This window comes from Ambystoma mexicanum, chromosome 2q, assembly GCF_040938575.1.
Source record: "Ambystoma mexicanum isolate Mex_15411 chromosome 2q, UKY_AmexF1_1, whole genome shotgun sequence".
Taxonomy (NCBI): Eukaryota; Metazoa; Chordata; class Amphibia; order Caudata; family Ambystomatidae; genus Ambystoma; species Ambystoma mexicanum.
In genome coordinates, this window is record NC_090924.1 from 868,634,009 (window position 1) to 868,646,220 (window position 12,212).

Below are 12,212 nucleotides of genomic sequence, written 5' to 3' on the forward strand. Positions count from 1 at the left end.
CGATGCTCAAGAAGGGTGCCATCGAGCTCGTCCCAAAGAGGCTTCGGGGCTCTGGGGCTCCGGAGTTTACTCAAGGTACTTCCTCGTAAAAAAGAAGACAGGAGGATGGCACCCCCTGGACCTGCGACGACTGAACAAGTACATCAAGGCACAGAAGTTCCATATGGTCACCCTCCAGCACGTGCTGGGACAGCTGGAGGAGGGTGATTTCCTGTCGTCGTTGGACTTGGAGGATGCGTACTTCCACATCCCCATTCTAAAAAGACACCGAAAGTTCCTCAGGTTCGTGGTCCAAGGGCGGCACTACCAGTTCAAGGCCCTCCCGTTCGGATTGAAGTCGGCACCCAGGGTGTTCACCAAGTGCCTCGCACCGGTGGCGTCGCGGCTGCACCTACAGGGGATCCACGTCTACCCTTACCTGGACGACTGGCTCATCCAGGCAAGGAACAAGGGAGCTCGCCGTGGAGCACACTGCGAAGACCGTCCAGCTGCTCACGGACCTGGGATTCTCCATCAACTTTCCAAAATCCCACCTGGTTCCGTCGCAAGTCACCCTGTTTCTGGGAGCCAAGCTCGACACAGTGGCGCGGCTGGCCTCGCCGTGGGAGAAAAGGGCCAGGACCATTCTGGGCAAGGTGCAGCGTCTGCTGGCCACAGACATGGCCAGGGTAAGATCTATCAAATCCCTCCTCGGGATGATGTCCTCCTGCATTTATCTGGTGCGCCTTTGCAGGCTTCGGATGCGCCCCTTACAAGAGTTCCTCGATGCCCGCTGGGTCCAGTCGACGGGCAGCTTCGAGGACAGGATCCCTCTCAACGAGACATTCCGTCAGGCGATCCGGTGGTGGGGTACCCGCTCCCATCTGTCGGCGGGCACGGACTTTCAGAGCCCAGGTGACGGTGACGACGGACGCCTCCCTGGAAGGTTGGGGAGCGCACTCCGGAGATCTTCACGCGAGAGGCCTTTGGCTCCCCGAGGAGAAGTCACTCCATATCAACATCTTGGAGCTCCGCGCAGTGTTCTGGGCCCTCAGGTCCTTTCTTCCGTCCCTCAAGGGCAAGGTGGTGAGGATCTTCACCGACAACACCACCACAATGTTCTACATCCGGAAGCAGGGCGGAACCAGGTCCCCGGCCCTATCCAAGGAAGCCCAAGATTTGTGGCATTGGGCCGTCGCCCAAGGGATGTTTCTGATGCCTCTTCATCTGGCAGGAATAAAAAACACGATCGCTGACTCACTCAGCAGGGAGCTGCGCTCATGCCACGAGTGGGAACTATGCCAGGATGAAGTGGATTGACTCTTCCGACGATGGGGCGAACCCCAAATCAATCTCTTCGCGACATCGACGAATTGCCGGAGGTTCGCCAGCAGGTTCCCCCAGCCGAGGAGCATGGGCGATGCTTTCTCGTTCCCCTGGGACGGCCTATTTCTCTATGCGTTCCCTCCGCTACCGTTGCTGCTCCGGCTCATCAACCAGCTCAAGAGGTCCCGGTGCAGGATGATCCTCGTCGCACCGGCGTGGCCGAGACAGATCTGGTTCCCGGACCTTCTGGACTTGTCAACGTCCTCACCAGTCAAGCTGCCGACGGACGCAGACCTTCTCTCCAGAGAAGGAGGCGCCATTCTTCACCACAACCCGGAGTCACTGAATTTACAGGCCTGGCTCCTGCAGCACTAGAGTTTGGAGGGTACGACATCCCGGCCGACTGCAGAGAGGTTCTTGCAAAGGGCAGGGCATCCTCAACTCTCAAGTGCTACGGACATAAATGGAAGAGGTTCTCTGTCTGGTGCCGTGCACAGAAGATTAACCCTCTGCGGATTACGGCCCCTCAAGTACTGCTGTACCTACTGTCGCTGGCCAAAGCTGGACTGGCTCACGCCTCCATCAAAATATATCTGGCTGCAATCTCCCGATATACCAGGACTACGGGACGGGCGTCCTTGTGGTCTCATCACCTGGTGAAAGAATTCATGAAGGGACTATTCCCCGGCGTGGGACCTTAATGTGGTGCTGACCAGGCTCATGGGGGCCCCATTCGAGCCTATGCATTCGGCGCCTTTAAAGTTCCTGTCATGGAAGACAGCTTTCCTCGTGGCCATCACCTCTGCACGATGAGTGGGAGAGATCCAGGCCCTATCTTGCAAGCCTCCATACTTGACTTTTCATGACACGAGGGTGGTGCTGAGGACACACCCCTCCTTTATGCCCAAGGTGCCGTCGGACTTCCACCTCAATGAGCCCTTTGTGTTGCCAGTTTTCTTCCCGTCGCGTTCGTCGCCGGCCGAGAGGACTTTGCACTCGCTGGATGTAGCTAGAGTGCTGAAGTTCTACGTGGACCGCACAAAGAGTTTTCGGAAGACGTCACAGCTGTTTGTGAACTTTGGGACTGTGAATCAAGGGAAGGCCCTCTCGAAGGCTTCCATTTCCAGATGGCTCTCCGGCTGCATCATGCACTGTCACCGGTTGGCAAACCGACCGCTGCCCGGCCGTCCGAGAGCCCTTTCGACCAGAGCGATCGCTGCTACCACTGCGTTCCTGTCCGGGGTGCCCCTGCTGGACATCTGCAGGGCTGCGACTTGGAGGTCGACGCACACCTTCACAAGATTCTACTGCGTCGATCGGGACTCCAGGGAGGAGTCCAGGGTCGGCCAAGCAGTGCTGCGCAACCTATTCGCCTAAACTGAGCCTGGTGAAGAGGTAAGAGATGCTTAATGTTGAGTTGTTGTATTGCTTAATGTTGAGCCTGTTGCCACCTCCCGCGGTTGTGCATGTGTGTACTGCTATGTATTCTCTTATTCATGAGAATGTGAATCCATGCCAGACCCCATGCTGGAGAAGGAACAAGTTACTTACCTGTAACTGTTGTTCTCCAGCATGCGTCTGGCATGGATTCACATGCGAACCCTCCCGCCTACCCCTCTGCGGCTCTTCACTTGGTCATACTGCCACTTTACGTGTTACCAAATCTGAGAATGGCTGCCAGAGGCGGGGCTTAGGGAGAGGGCAGTCATTGGCTGGGGGCAGATGACCCAGAGACCAGGGATTGGTTACTACTAAGAAAGACAGATCAGAAACTAAACTGATACTGATTTTTTTCTATACCGAGGATTCCCGGCCTGACGACGGGGAATATTCATGAGCATGTGAATCCATGCCAGACCCATGCTGGAGAACAACAGTTACAGGTAAGTAACTTGTTCCTTATATCGGCCTGTTGTATTTTGTTTTTATAGTCCAGAAAACATTAAGAAAACTTTAAAACCATATGTTTGAATGTTTTAATAAACAGTAACACTTTTTCATAATTTTCACAGCCTTGTAAATCTTTTGTAAACATAATGTTCATTCTTCAAAAAATTGTGAGAAAAACAACCAAGTATCAATTTTGCTAAAAGTTTGAAAGATTGTTGTGAACTGTTAAAAACCTTGCTTTTATGGCTTACAAAACCGTAGCAAACATTTAAAACCATGTGTTTGTTATGCAAAACATAGTAGGTGGAAAGTGTGTGAATTGTTTACATCCCCGTAAACATGTTGCAAACAGAATGTACACTCATTAACATGTTGTGTAAACACCAAATAAACAACAGATTTGCAAATGTTTCGCAGCATTGCTGTAAACCGGTGCAAATCTATGGTTTTGCAATGGTTTACACATGCTGGTAAATGTGTATGTAAACCATTGTGATAGCTGGAATCCATAACACCTACTCCTACATCTAAGAAATGTTTGGAGCCCATACCGCCTCTATATTCTTGGCTCTTCAGTTTTTTCTTGACCTTACGAGGGGCACACACTGCAATGGTTCTTCCATCATTTCTTCCAGGGTGTTGACTAGGACAGTCAGTTGTCCTGTAGAGGTGTTTAGAAACCTCTTAGGATATTTTGACATCTAGGTTGTAGGCATGGGTGCACAAGATACGTCCCGCGGGTCAAGTGCGGCATGACACAACGTTATTTCTGGCCCGCCAAGGTTAAAGACTTTCCTAATGGAGTGTGGCCCACAAGCAATAACGAGCCACCCTCCATTAGGAAAGTCTTTAACCGTGGCAGGAACACCAATGGCCCTCTATTGGTTCAGCAGATGCACTAGATGGCTGTACATCTTAAGAGTCACGCACTGCATGTGCTGGACCAATAGAAGCTGAAGGCATTTTAGCCTCACCACGCCAGCCACAGTACTAATTTGTTCTGCGGTGCTGTTCCCAACGGTCTTGGGGAGCTTGTTTGGCCCCAGTGCCTGCCTGCTCGCTGTCAGCCCAACCACCCATGAGCCAGCCTGCATGCCTGGCTGCCTGCCCACCTGCCTGCTGCTGCTGCCTACTCGGTGGGTTGGGAGCCAAAGAGGAATGCCATTTGGTGGGGTGTGAGGGCTTAACGGACATGCTTGTTTGGTGGGGATACTCGGTGGGGGTCAAGGGACATTCATTTTGGTGGGGGGATGGGTTTGAGTCAAGGGGCATGCCATTTGGTGTGGTGTGAGGGCTTAAGTGTCATGCTGTTTGCTGAGGGTTTAAGGGACATGCTGTTTGGTGTGGGTGAGGGTCAGGGGACATGCTGTTAGGCGGGGGTGTGTATTGGGGTCAAGGGCTATACCATTCGGTGGGGGTCAAGAGACATGCAATTTGGTGGTGGGTGAGGGTTAAGGGACATGCCATTTGGTGGGGGAGTCAGAGGGGATCAAGGAACATGCCATTTGGTGGGGGAGAGGGGTGGGGGTCAAGAGCCATGCCATTTGGTGGTGTGTGGGGCTCAAGTGACAGTCCCATTTGGTGTGTGGTGGGGGACATGCTGATTGTTGGGGGTCAAAGCACATGTTGTTTGGTAATGGGTGGGGTCAGGAGCCATGCCATTTGGTGGGGGGTAGGGGACATGCTGAGTGTGGGGGTATGATTGGGGGTCAATGGACATGCTGTTTGGTGGAGGGGGAGAGTAGCTGAACCAGGGGCATGCTGTTTTGTTGAGATGTGTAGGGGGACCAGGGCCATGCCATTTGGTGGGAGGAGTAAAGAGGGACTAGGGCCATGCAGTTTGCTGGGGGCTGGTGGGTGGGGTTCAAGGAACATTCTGTCTGGTGGGGCGTTGGGGCATGCAGTTTTTTGGGGGCTGAAGGGACATGCCATTTGGTGTGGGGTGGTGGGTGGGGCTCAGGGTTCATGCTGTTTGGTGGGTCAGGGAGTACGACAACAAAGCCATGTTGTTTGGTGGGGTGAGAGTAGGGGAACCAGGTGTCCTTCTATGTGTTTATTAAAATTCTGGGGTTGAAAAGGCCTCCTGCTACTCCCCCCTCTGCCCGCCTACTGTCCCTGCCCGCACACATTTACTTTTCGGCCCACTATAGGCAGCATGTAATGTACATTCGGCCCTCTGGCAAAATCAGTTGTGCACCCTGACCGCCTGGTTGGATCAGGTAAACCATTTTCAGAAACTCTCCACTAGTCTCTCAGGCCGAAATTCATAGCATATTGTGATGACTGCATGCTAGCATTTCAACATGTAAATAAGAATGTTTAGGTTTATTCCATTGTTGTTCCTTCATGAGGCTGATTCACCACACTTGACATATCATAATTATAAGATATCTCACTCCTTATGGCTCCATTCCCAATCGTACCCTGTTATTGTTTGTTTGATAAACCTTTTTCGACATTTTTGGCCCAGTCATGAGGATCCGCCTGAAACATGCCTCATGCCTCTTGCCTTCACCTCAGGGTCACGTGATTTGTGCTGCGAGGTGTAGGGAGGGATACAATTATAGCCCAGAACGAGAGGTGGAGAGGTGCTGGCCTGTCTGGAAGCGAGTGCAGTATGTGAGTTAGTATGACCTCAGCTTTTCTCCTGGGCCCCTGTCTGCTTGTACCAGGTGCACTGCTGCATAGATAAAGATCTATTGTTTAGGTTGTACATAATTGCCAATTAGCCGCCTCGTGACCTATGACGAATGCAACATCACCCACACGGAAGATGATGGACGGACTGGGCTGGGACCAATGGCCTGGCATCCCCTATGGAGCAGGTGTATGTCTAGAGTCTCACTAACCAGCTTTAAGGGTTTATACTGTATGTGATGATGTCATTGTTGATGCTATGTACCTTCTTAACGTGGTTCTCATGCAGATTTTGACAGATCTTTCCACGGCCTTGTTGGCGTTTTCTATTTTTGTGTGGAAATAAACCTTGTTATTGGGAAGGGGGCTGCCCCGTCCCACACCCCTAAGCACTTTAGAGTGAGGCGAGAGGCATTCCAAGCACTATGATGGGCCAGGGGCGAGGGTGGGCGGTGAAAGGAACACCTCCCAATACAAAGGACCCCACTTCAATATAATCAAATATAGTCAACCCATATTGTGTAGAGCTGGGCGCGAGCAGCATTGCTATTTTGCGTTGATATTATTAATCATAGGTAGAAGGGAAGGCCTACGCAGCGAATGCGGCATTACATGCACTAGGTCCAAATTACGAGACAACTGATATTTCTCCCATGAGGACAGCCCACACCCCCAACCACCACAACGCCTATTCACTGTTCTAAAAGTGTTGCATAGATGGAATGTGCCCTACAAGGTCGTGATCACAGACTGGCACCTGGTTTGCATGTTATCTCACACTGGCCAAAGCATGACCCGGCCCCTCCCCATGAGACCACGAGTTACAGCCAAGATAACTGACTAAACCTTAAGATCCCTGAATTCCATGGCACCAGGTGCCCTTTGATCATCAACCCCAAAGTAATAAGTCCTGAAATGTTCAAAGAGGACAGACAGCTCACATTGTTGAGGGACAATCGTGTGATTTGTATTGCAAGGTGCTGGGAGGGATGAATTATACTTCAAAACGAGGGTGGAGACATTGGAGTCGGATGGCACGGAAGGGAGTGAGTGAAATGTGTGTGTGAAGGTTAGAGTGCCCCAGAACCTCCTTTGTGCCTATCTTAAGGCCTGCCAGGTGCATAGTATAGTGATAAAGTAGCTTTATGTTAGAAGTATAGTTAATTTGTTCTTTGACCTTCGACGTGAGAAGAAGATGATCACCGCAGCACCCACCTGATGGAATACGGACGGGCTGGGCTGAAACCAATGGCCTGGCATCCCTTATAGAGCAGGCAGATCTATGGGTGCACACCAACCAGCCGCATAGGTTTTTACGTATGTATTGCATCAGCTATGACAATGTTTTCCTTTATAAGATTCTGCTTCTACCACTTTTCGACAGAACGTTCTTAGCAGCAGAGTTCTTTGCTGTTGCTCTCATCTGCAGGTGAGATTAAAATTTGTTATCCTTACAAGATCGCCTTGTGCCTTTCTTCCCTAGCGGGTGGTATTTTCTCTTGTATGAGCATCTAGGGACTTTCCTACACCTGGTCCCTACATAATGGTATGCCAGGACTTGTTCTAGTCTCTTGTCATCAATCCAAGCATCTAATCTAGGGCTCTTCATGCGTCTGGAATGAAACACCATGGCCTTTGTTTTGCCGATGTTGATTTCCATGCCCATAACCTTACATTTTTCTTTGAAAATAGACAATGATTTCTTGAGTCCAGAAGATGTTGTCGCTAGCAGGATTGCATCATCAGCAAAGAAAAGTGCTGGAATTCTGTCCTGACCTAATCTTGGGGGGGGGGGGTTGTGACTCATTGCTATTAGTGCATCGATTATCTCATTGATGTATACACAGAACAAGGTCGGTGCCAGCACACAACCCTGCCTGATGCCTTTTTCAACTCTACATTACTGGGTTGTTTCGCCCACAAGACCCCAGCGGATCACTGCTTCATTATTTGTATCGAGTTGCTCTATGGTCTCCAACAAATGTTCAGGGACCCCCTTATCTGTGAGCACATTCCAGAGTGTTACCCTGGGAACACCGTCAAATGCTGTCTTCAAGTCAATTAATACATTGTAAAGGCAGACTTTCCTCAGAGTAACATGTATCTGTACAATGAGAGATAACCTAAACCCTCGGGCAACTGTACTCCTTTCTACTTGACAACCTGCCTCTGTAAATGGCTTATAATATAATTCTTCATTGCCCAGACATGCAGGTGATTCTGTTCCGACTGTTATGTTATTGTGAGTTATACCGCCAACCGCTGCCATTTTCATGGTCTCCCGGCGCTCTGGCGGATCTGAAAAGGAAGGAGGGCTAGGAGGACTTAGTGGGATTGAGAGGTAGGAGCGCAAGAGAGCTTTGATGTGCTGTTAGTAGCTTCAATTCAGAAAAAACGGTCACTGTGTGCTGGTTTGTTTTTAGTTTGTTGACCTTATGTGATGTTTGGTATATGAGGGTGTATGCAGTGAATTGTGTGTAGTTGGTTTAGTTTCTTGTTGGGTGTTTTGCAGAGCCTGTGCAGTTTGCAATGGTTTTATGTTTTTCTGCGGTAGAGGTATGAGTGTGTTTTGTTCAGTGTTTGAGGGTGAGCATGCAAAACAATGGAGAGTTTTTAGTAGGGTTAGTGGACAGTTGCATCAAAAATGCAGCTAACTTTAATACAGTGGCTTTACTCATAAATTTAGCTAGCTTCAATACAGAGGCTATACTCAAAAAGTGTCTGATCAGGCCTGATAGGGCCAAGGGACAGACCCACTAGCCTGTATTTCACCTACAAAGTAGTCACTACTACTAGCCAAAAACGACATCATGTGCCTCCACCCTCCATAGCCCATGCCCACTCTCTAGTGAGTTTGAATGGACAATCAACCTGGGTAGTCACGGAAAGCTAACCTAGCCTTTGCGAAGATCTTCCCTGGTGTGTCCAATAGATATAGTGGATGGTAATTCGAGGGGTCCTATCTGCCCCCTTTTTATATATGGGCATCTATTTTGGCTTTTGCCCAAGTCTCCGGTACTAAGTTCATTAAGATTAACTCATCAATAAGGCGATGCACAACGGGCACCCAAATTACAGGCTCTACCGTAAAAACGTCAATTGGGATTTTATCAGGCTCTGGCACATTTCCTCCCTGGGTCGTCATGGAAAGCTAACCTAGCCTTTGCGAAGATCTTCCCTGGTGCGTCCAATAGAGATAGTGGATGGTAATTCGCAGGGTCCTCTCTGCCCCCTTTTTATATATATGGGCATCTATTTTGGCTTTTGCCCAAGTCTCCGGTACTCAGTTCATTAAGATTAACTCATTAATAAGGCGAAGCAAAACGGGCACCCAAATTACAGGCTCTACCGTAAAAACGGCAATTGGTATTTTATCAGGCTCTGGCACTTTTCCTCTCTTCTATAAACAGAGCGCATCTCAAACGTCCGATATTGTAAGGATTCTGGCCTCTGGGGAAACGTGTCGCTTTCTGCAAGGATATGTCAATATCGTTTTTTGGGAAATGTCTTGTCTTGCTATAGAGCCCTTGGAAGTGGTTACGCCAAACATCCTTGGCTATAGAGCCCTGGATAACAGAGTCACTTGTTTCTGTACTGTCAGTGACCTGCTGCCATATTATCAGCTTGTGGGTAATGTGGGATAGGTTAAAATTTGGTCCAATTTGTGAATAATTCAGAAATGCTACCAAACAGAAAAATGTGCCTATCGTGAGGGTTAAGTTGAAATTAGCATTAAAGACCTAAGGGCATTAAAAGTTGTTCCTGTCCACTGGGCATTGAGAATTGAAATCGGATAACAGCGTCCAATGCCTTTTTTAAGGTATGAGAAGTCACCCTCTTATTTCTAACCCTGACAACAGACAATTCACACAGGAGTTGAATCAATGACTATAGAAATTCACCAATGACCACCTTTCTCCAAATAGCAAAGAGGAAAAGCGTTCCAAGTGATCAAATGCCATGTAGGCATCAAAAGATGCACCAACAACAGCAGAGATGTGACCGATTGGATTGAGCAAACAGAAATGTTCTCCCATTAATCCCACAGTGCTATCTTCCAACTGGTATTCGTCTACACTGCAAAAGCATGTGAAGTCATAGTTTGAAAGCACAAAAACAGGCTCATCAACTCATCACTTGGAGCAGCCTGTGCTCACCCCACAATTCATGAACATAGTGACACAGCAGCAAGCTCAAATTCCAAGGTTTAGAAATCCCGCTAGATGTCCCCGCCTCCCAGGGCCACTAAGACAACACAAGGCTTTTTTTAGGAGTATTTCTCAGAGCTTTTTATGAAAATAAATACACGTATTTAAAAATATTTGCTTGGGCCATATTTTGTTTCTTGTGCCAATGAAATGAAGACCTGTGCGTTGTAATTATTGAATTTTTATTTAATTTAATTATCTAATGCAAAGATAGACATTCTTTATATAATTGTTAATAATGTCACAATTTCTGTCCTTGTACTTGTCATCCAAATTGCCTTTTTGTTTTCAGGGTGGGAATCCGACAGCTACTGTAATAGCATTGTGCTCAATGCGAGATTTTAACTTGTCACAGGAAACAAGCCAGTTGGCAATTAGAGATGTTGGGGGCCTTGAAGTACTCATCAATCTGCTAGATACAGATGACCTCAAGTGTAAGGTATGGACCTTTGTCACTGATTAGCTATGCCGCACAGCTTGAATGTCTGCATATATGATTGCAATATGTAAAGCAGAAGCAGAGCTGTTCCCATTAAGTCACCATTTCTTAGAATGTAATCTGTTATGTACGTATGCAATGCAATTTAATTGACTCATATGCTGAGATATGAATTCCACAGATATTGCTTTTCGCTAATAACTCATTTTGTTAAATCAAAAATGTCAATATGTTATAAACAAAAATGATGAAGTGACAAATAAGTATTTATGTTGGTCTTGGCGTGAAAGCCTTTTGTTATTTTCGTCATCATCATATTTGTATTTTTGAGAATCGTAAGGCCAGATTCTCAAATGGGTTTGGTAACTCATTGCGAGATATGCATAGCAGCTTGTGGTCAACCCACAGCTTTCTTTATTCAAAGGGGAACCCTGAGTGATAAGGGAGAGCTGAATGGACCAGAAATTGTTGGACAGCCAAGTGTTCCCTGAGTATATGAGTATTGGGCACACTCCTAATAACTGCATATGAACTGGCTCATTGAACACACCGACGGTTGACATATGCTATACCCTCCTGGATTGTTGGAATATGTTTCAAGTGATAGACCATAAAGCAGGGATGTCCGAAGATGTTTGTGAACTCTTGCAGTCCCATTTCACATGCATGTGTGGGGGTCACCTTCCCTTCAGCTAGGAAAACCTGCCTGAGGCAGATGTGTGATTTATAGATTATAATGGAGATGTTTCCTACTACAAATTCCAATCAGAGATTTTGCTGCTTTTATCATTGAGGGTGCATAACATGAGCCCCACGTTGAACTTTATGGATTTCCAAGCATATTTACTGCCACACATGAAAGAGCTGAAAAGCTGAAAAAGGGGCACGGCATGTCTGTGGTAAGGTAACCCATTTTAAAGAAGCCTGTCTTTGTCAGCAGGTACACCCTTACATTGAAACAGCCTTTAGTTTATGAACACTGGTGTCTCACCTTGTAACTTCATTTTGTGGCAAAATCCTAGTTAAAGCAATATGAGGAGAGGTGTGTGTTGGCAAATTATCATGGGGAAGGTTTATTGGTCTCTGCATAGTAGAACAAAAAAAGTCAGTTCGCGGGGAAGCCAAAACCCCAAATAACAATTAAAAAGCTAGTATGCTTTCTTTGACTGAGTCGCGGGGCAGGAGGGTAAAGTGTAGAGGCACATTTCTGTTCATTTTATGCAGTATGTTTCTGAAATAATCACATAAAATCAAGCTAGAAATTGCATAACGCACTAACGACAACTTCATAATATTCATATTAACAGATACTTAAAATAGACAACATCGATTCACAAATTGATGCCTTATTAGATAATGCATATTAGCTAAAATAGCAAATGATTAATTTATTTAAAAATCCACATAACTAAGAAATCAAACCCTACATTGAATTTCATATTGTTTTATTTCAAATATTTCGTTGTCTATTCCATGCCATGATGAGAAATCGGGAAATAACTGATAGCCTCGCCAACTGCTGCCTTTCATATATCGAGAGCTCCAACTATTGTAGGTATATTGAGAATGTGAATAAAGAATAAAATGTTATATTAATCTTTATTATAACGATGGCACATAGGCAAAAATGTAATCGAATTGCTCCAACAATAAGGAAAACTCATCAAGGCAAGGATTGCTTGATAACATTTTAGAAATAACTCATGAGTAGGAGATGTTCAATTAGCAGGCCT

The 12,212-nt window shown here is 47.1% G+C and overlaps 1 protein-coding gene across 1 annotated transcript in view; it reads left to right on the plus strand.

Annotated features, from left to right (window-relative positions):
- The window catches only part of ODAD2 (outer dynein arm docking complex subunit 2), a 1,183,909-nt gene that overhangs the window by 721,052 nt on the left and 450,645 nt on the right, over positions 1–12,212 (plus strand). Inside the window, exon 11 of the mRNA XM_069648108.1 lies at positions 10,333–10,479. Within this exon, the coding sequence (XP_069504209.1) occupies positions 10,333–10,479 (147 nt within the window). The remainder of the gene's footprint in view (positions 1–10,332; positions 10,480–12,212) is intronic.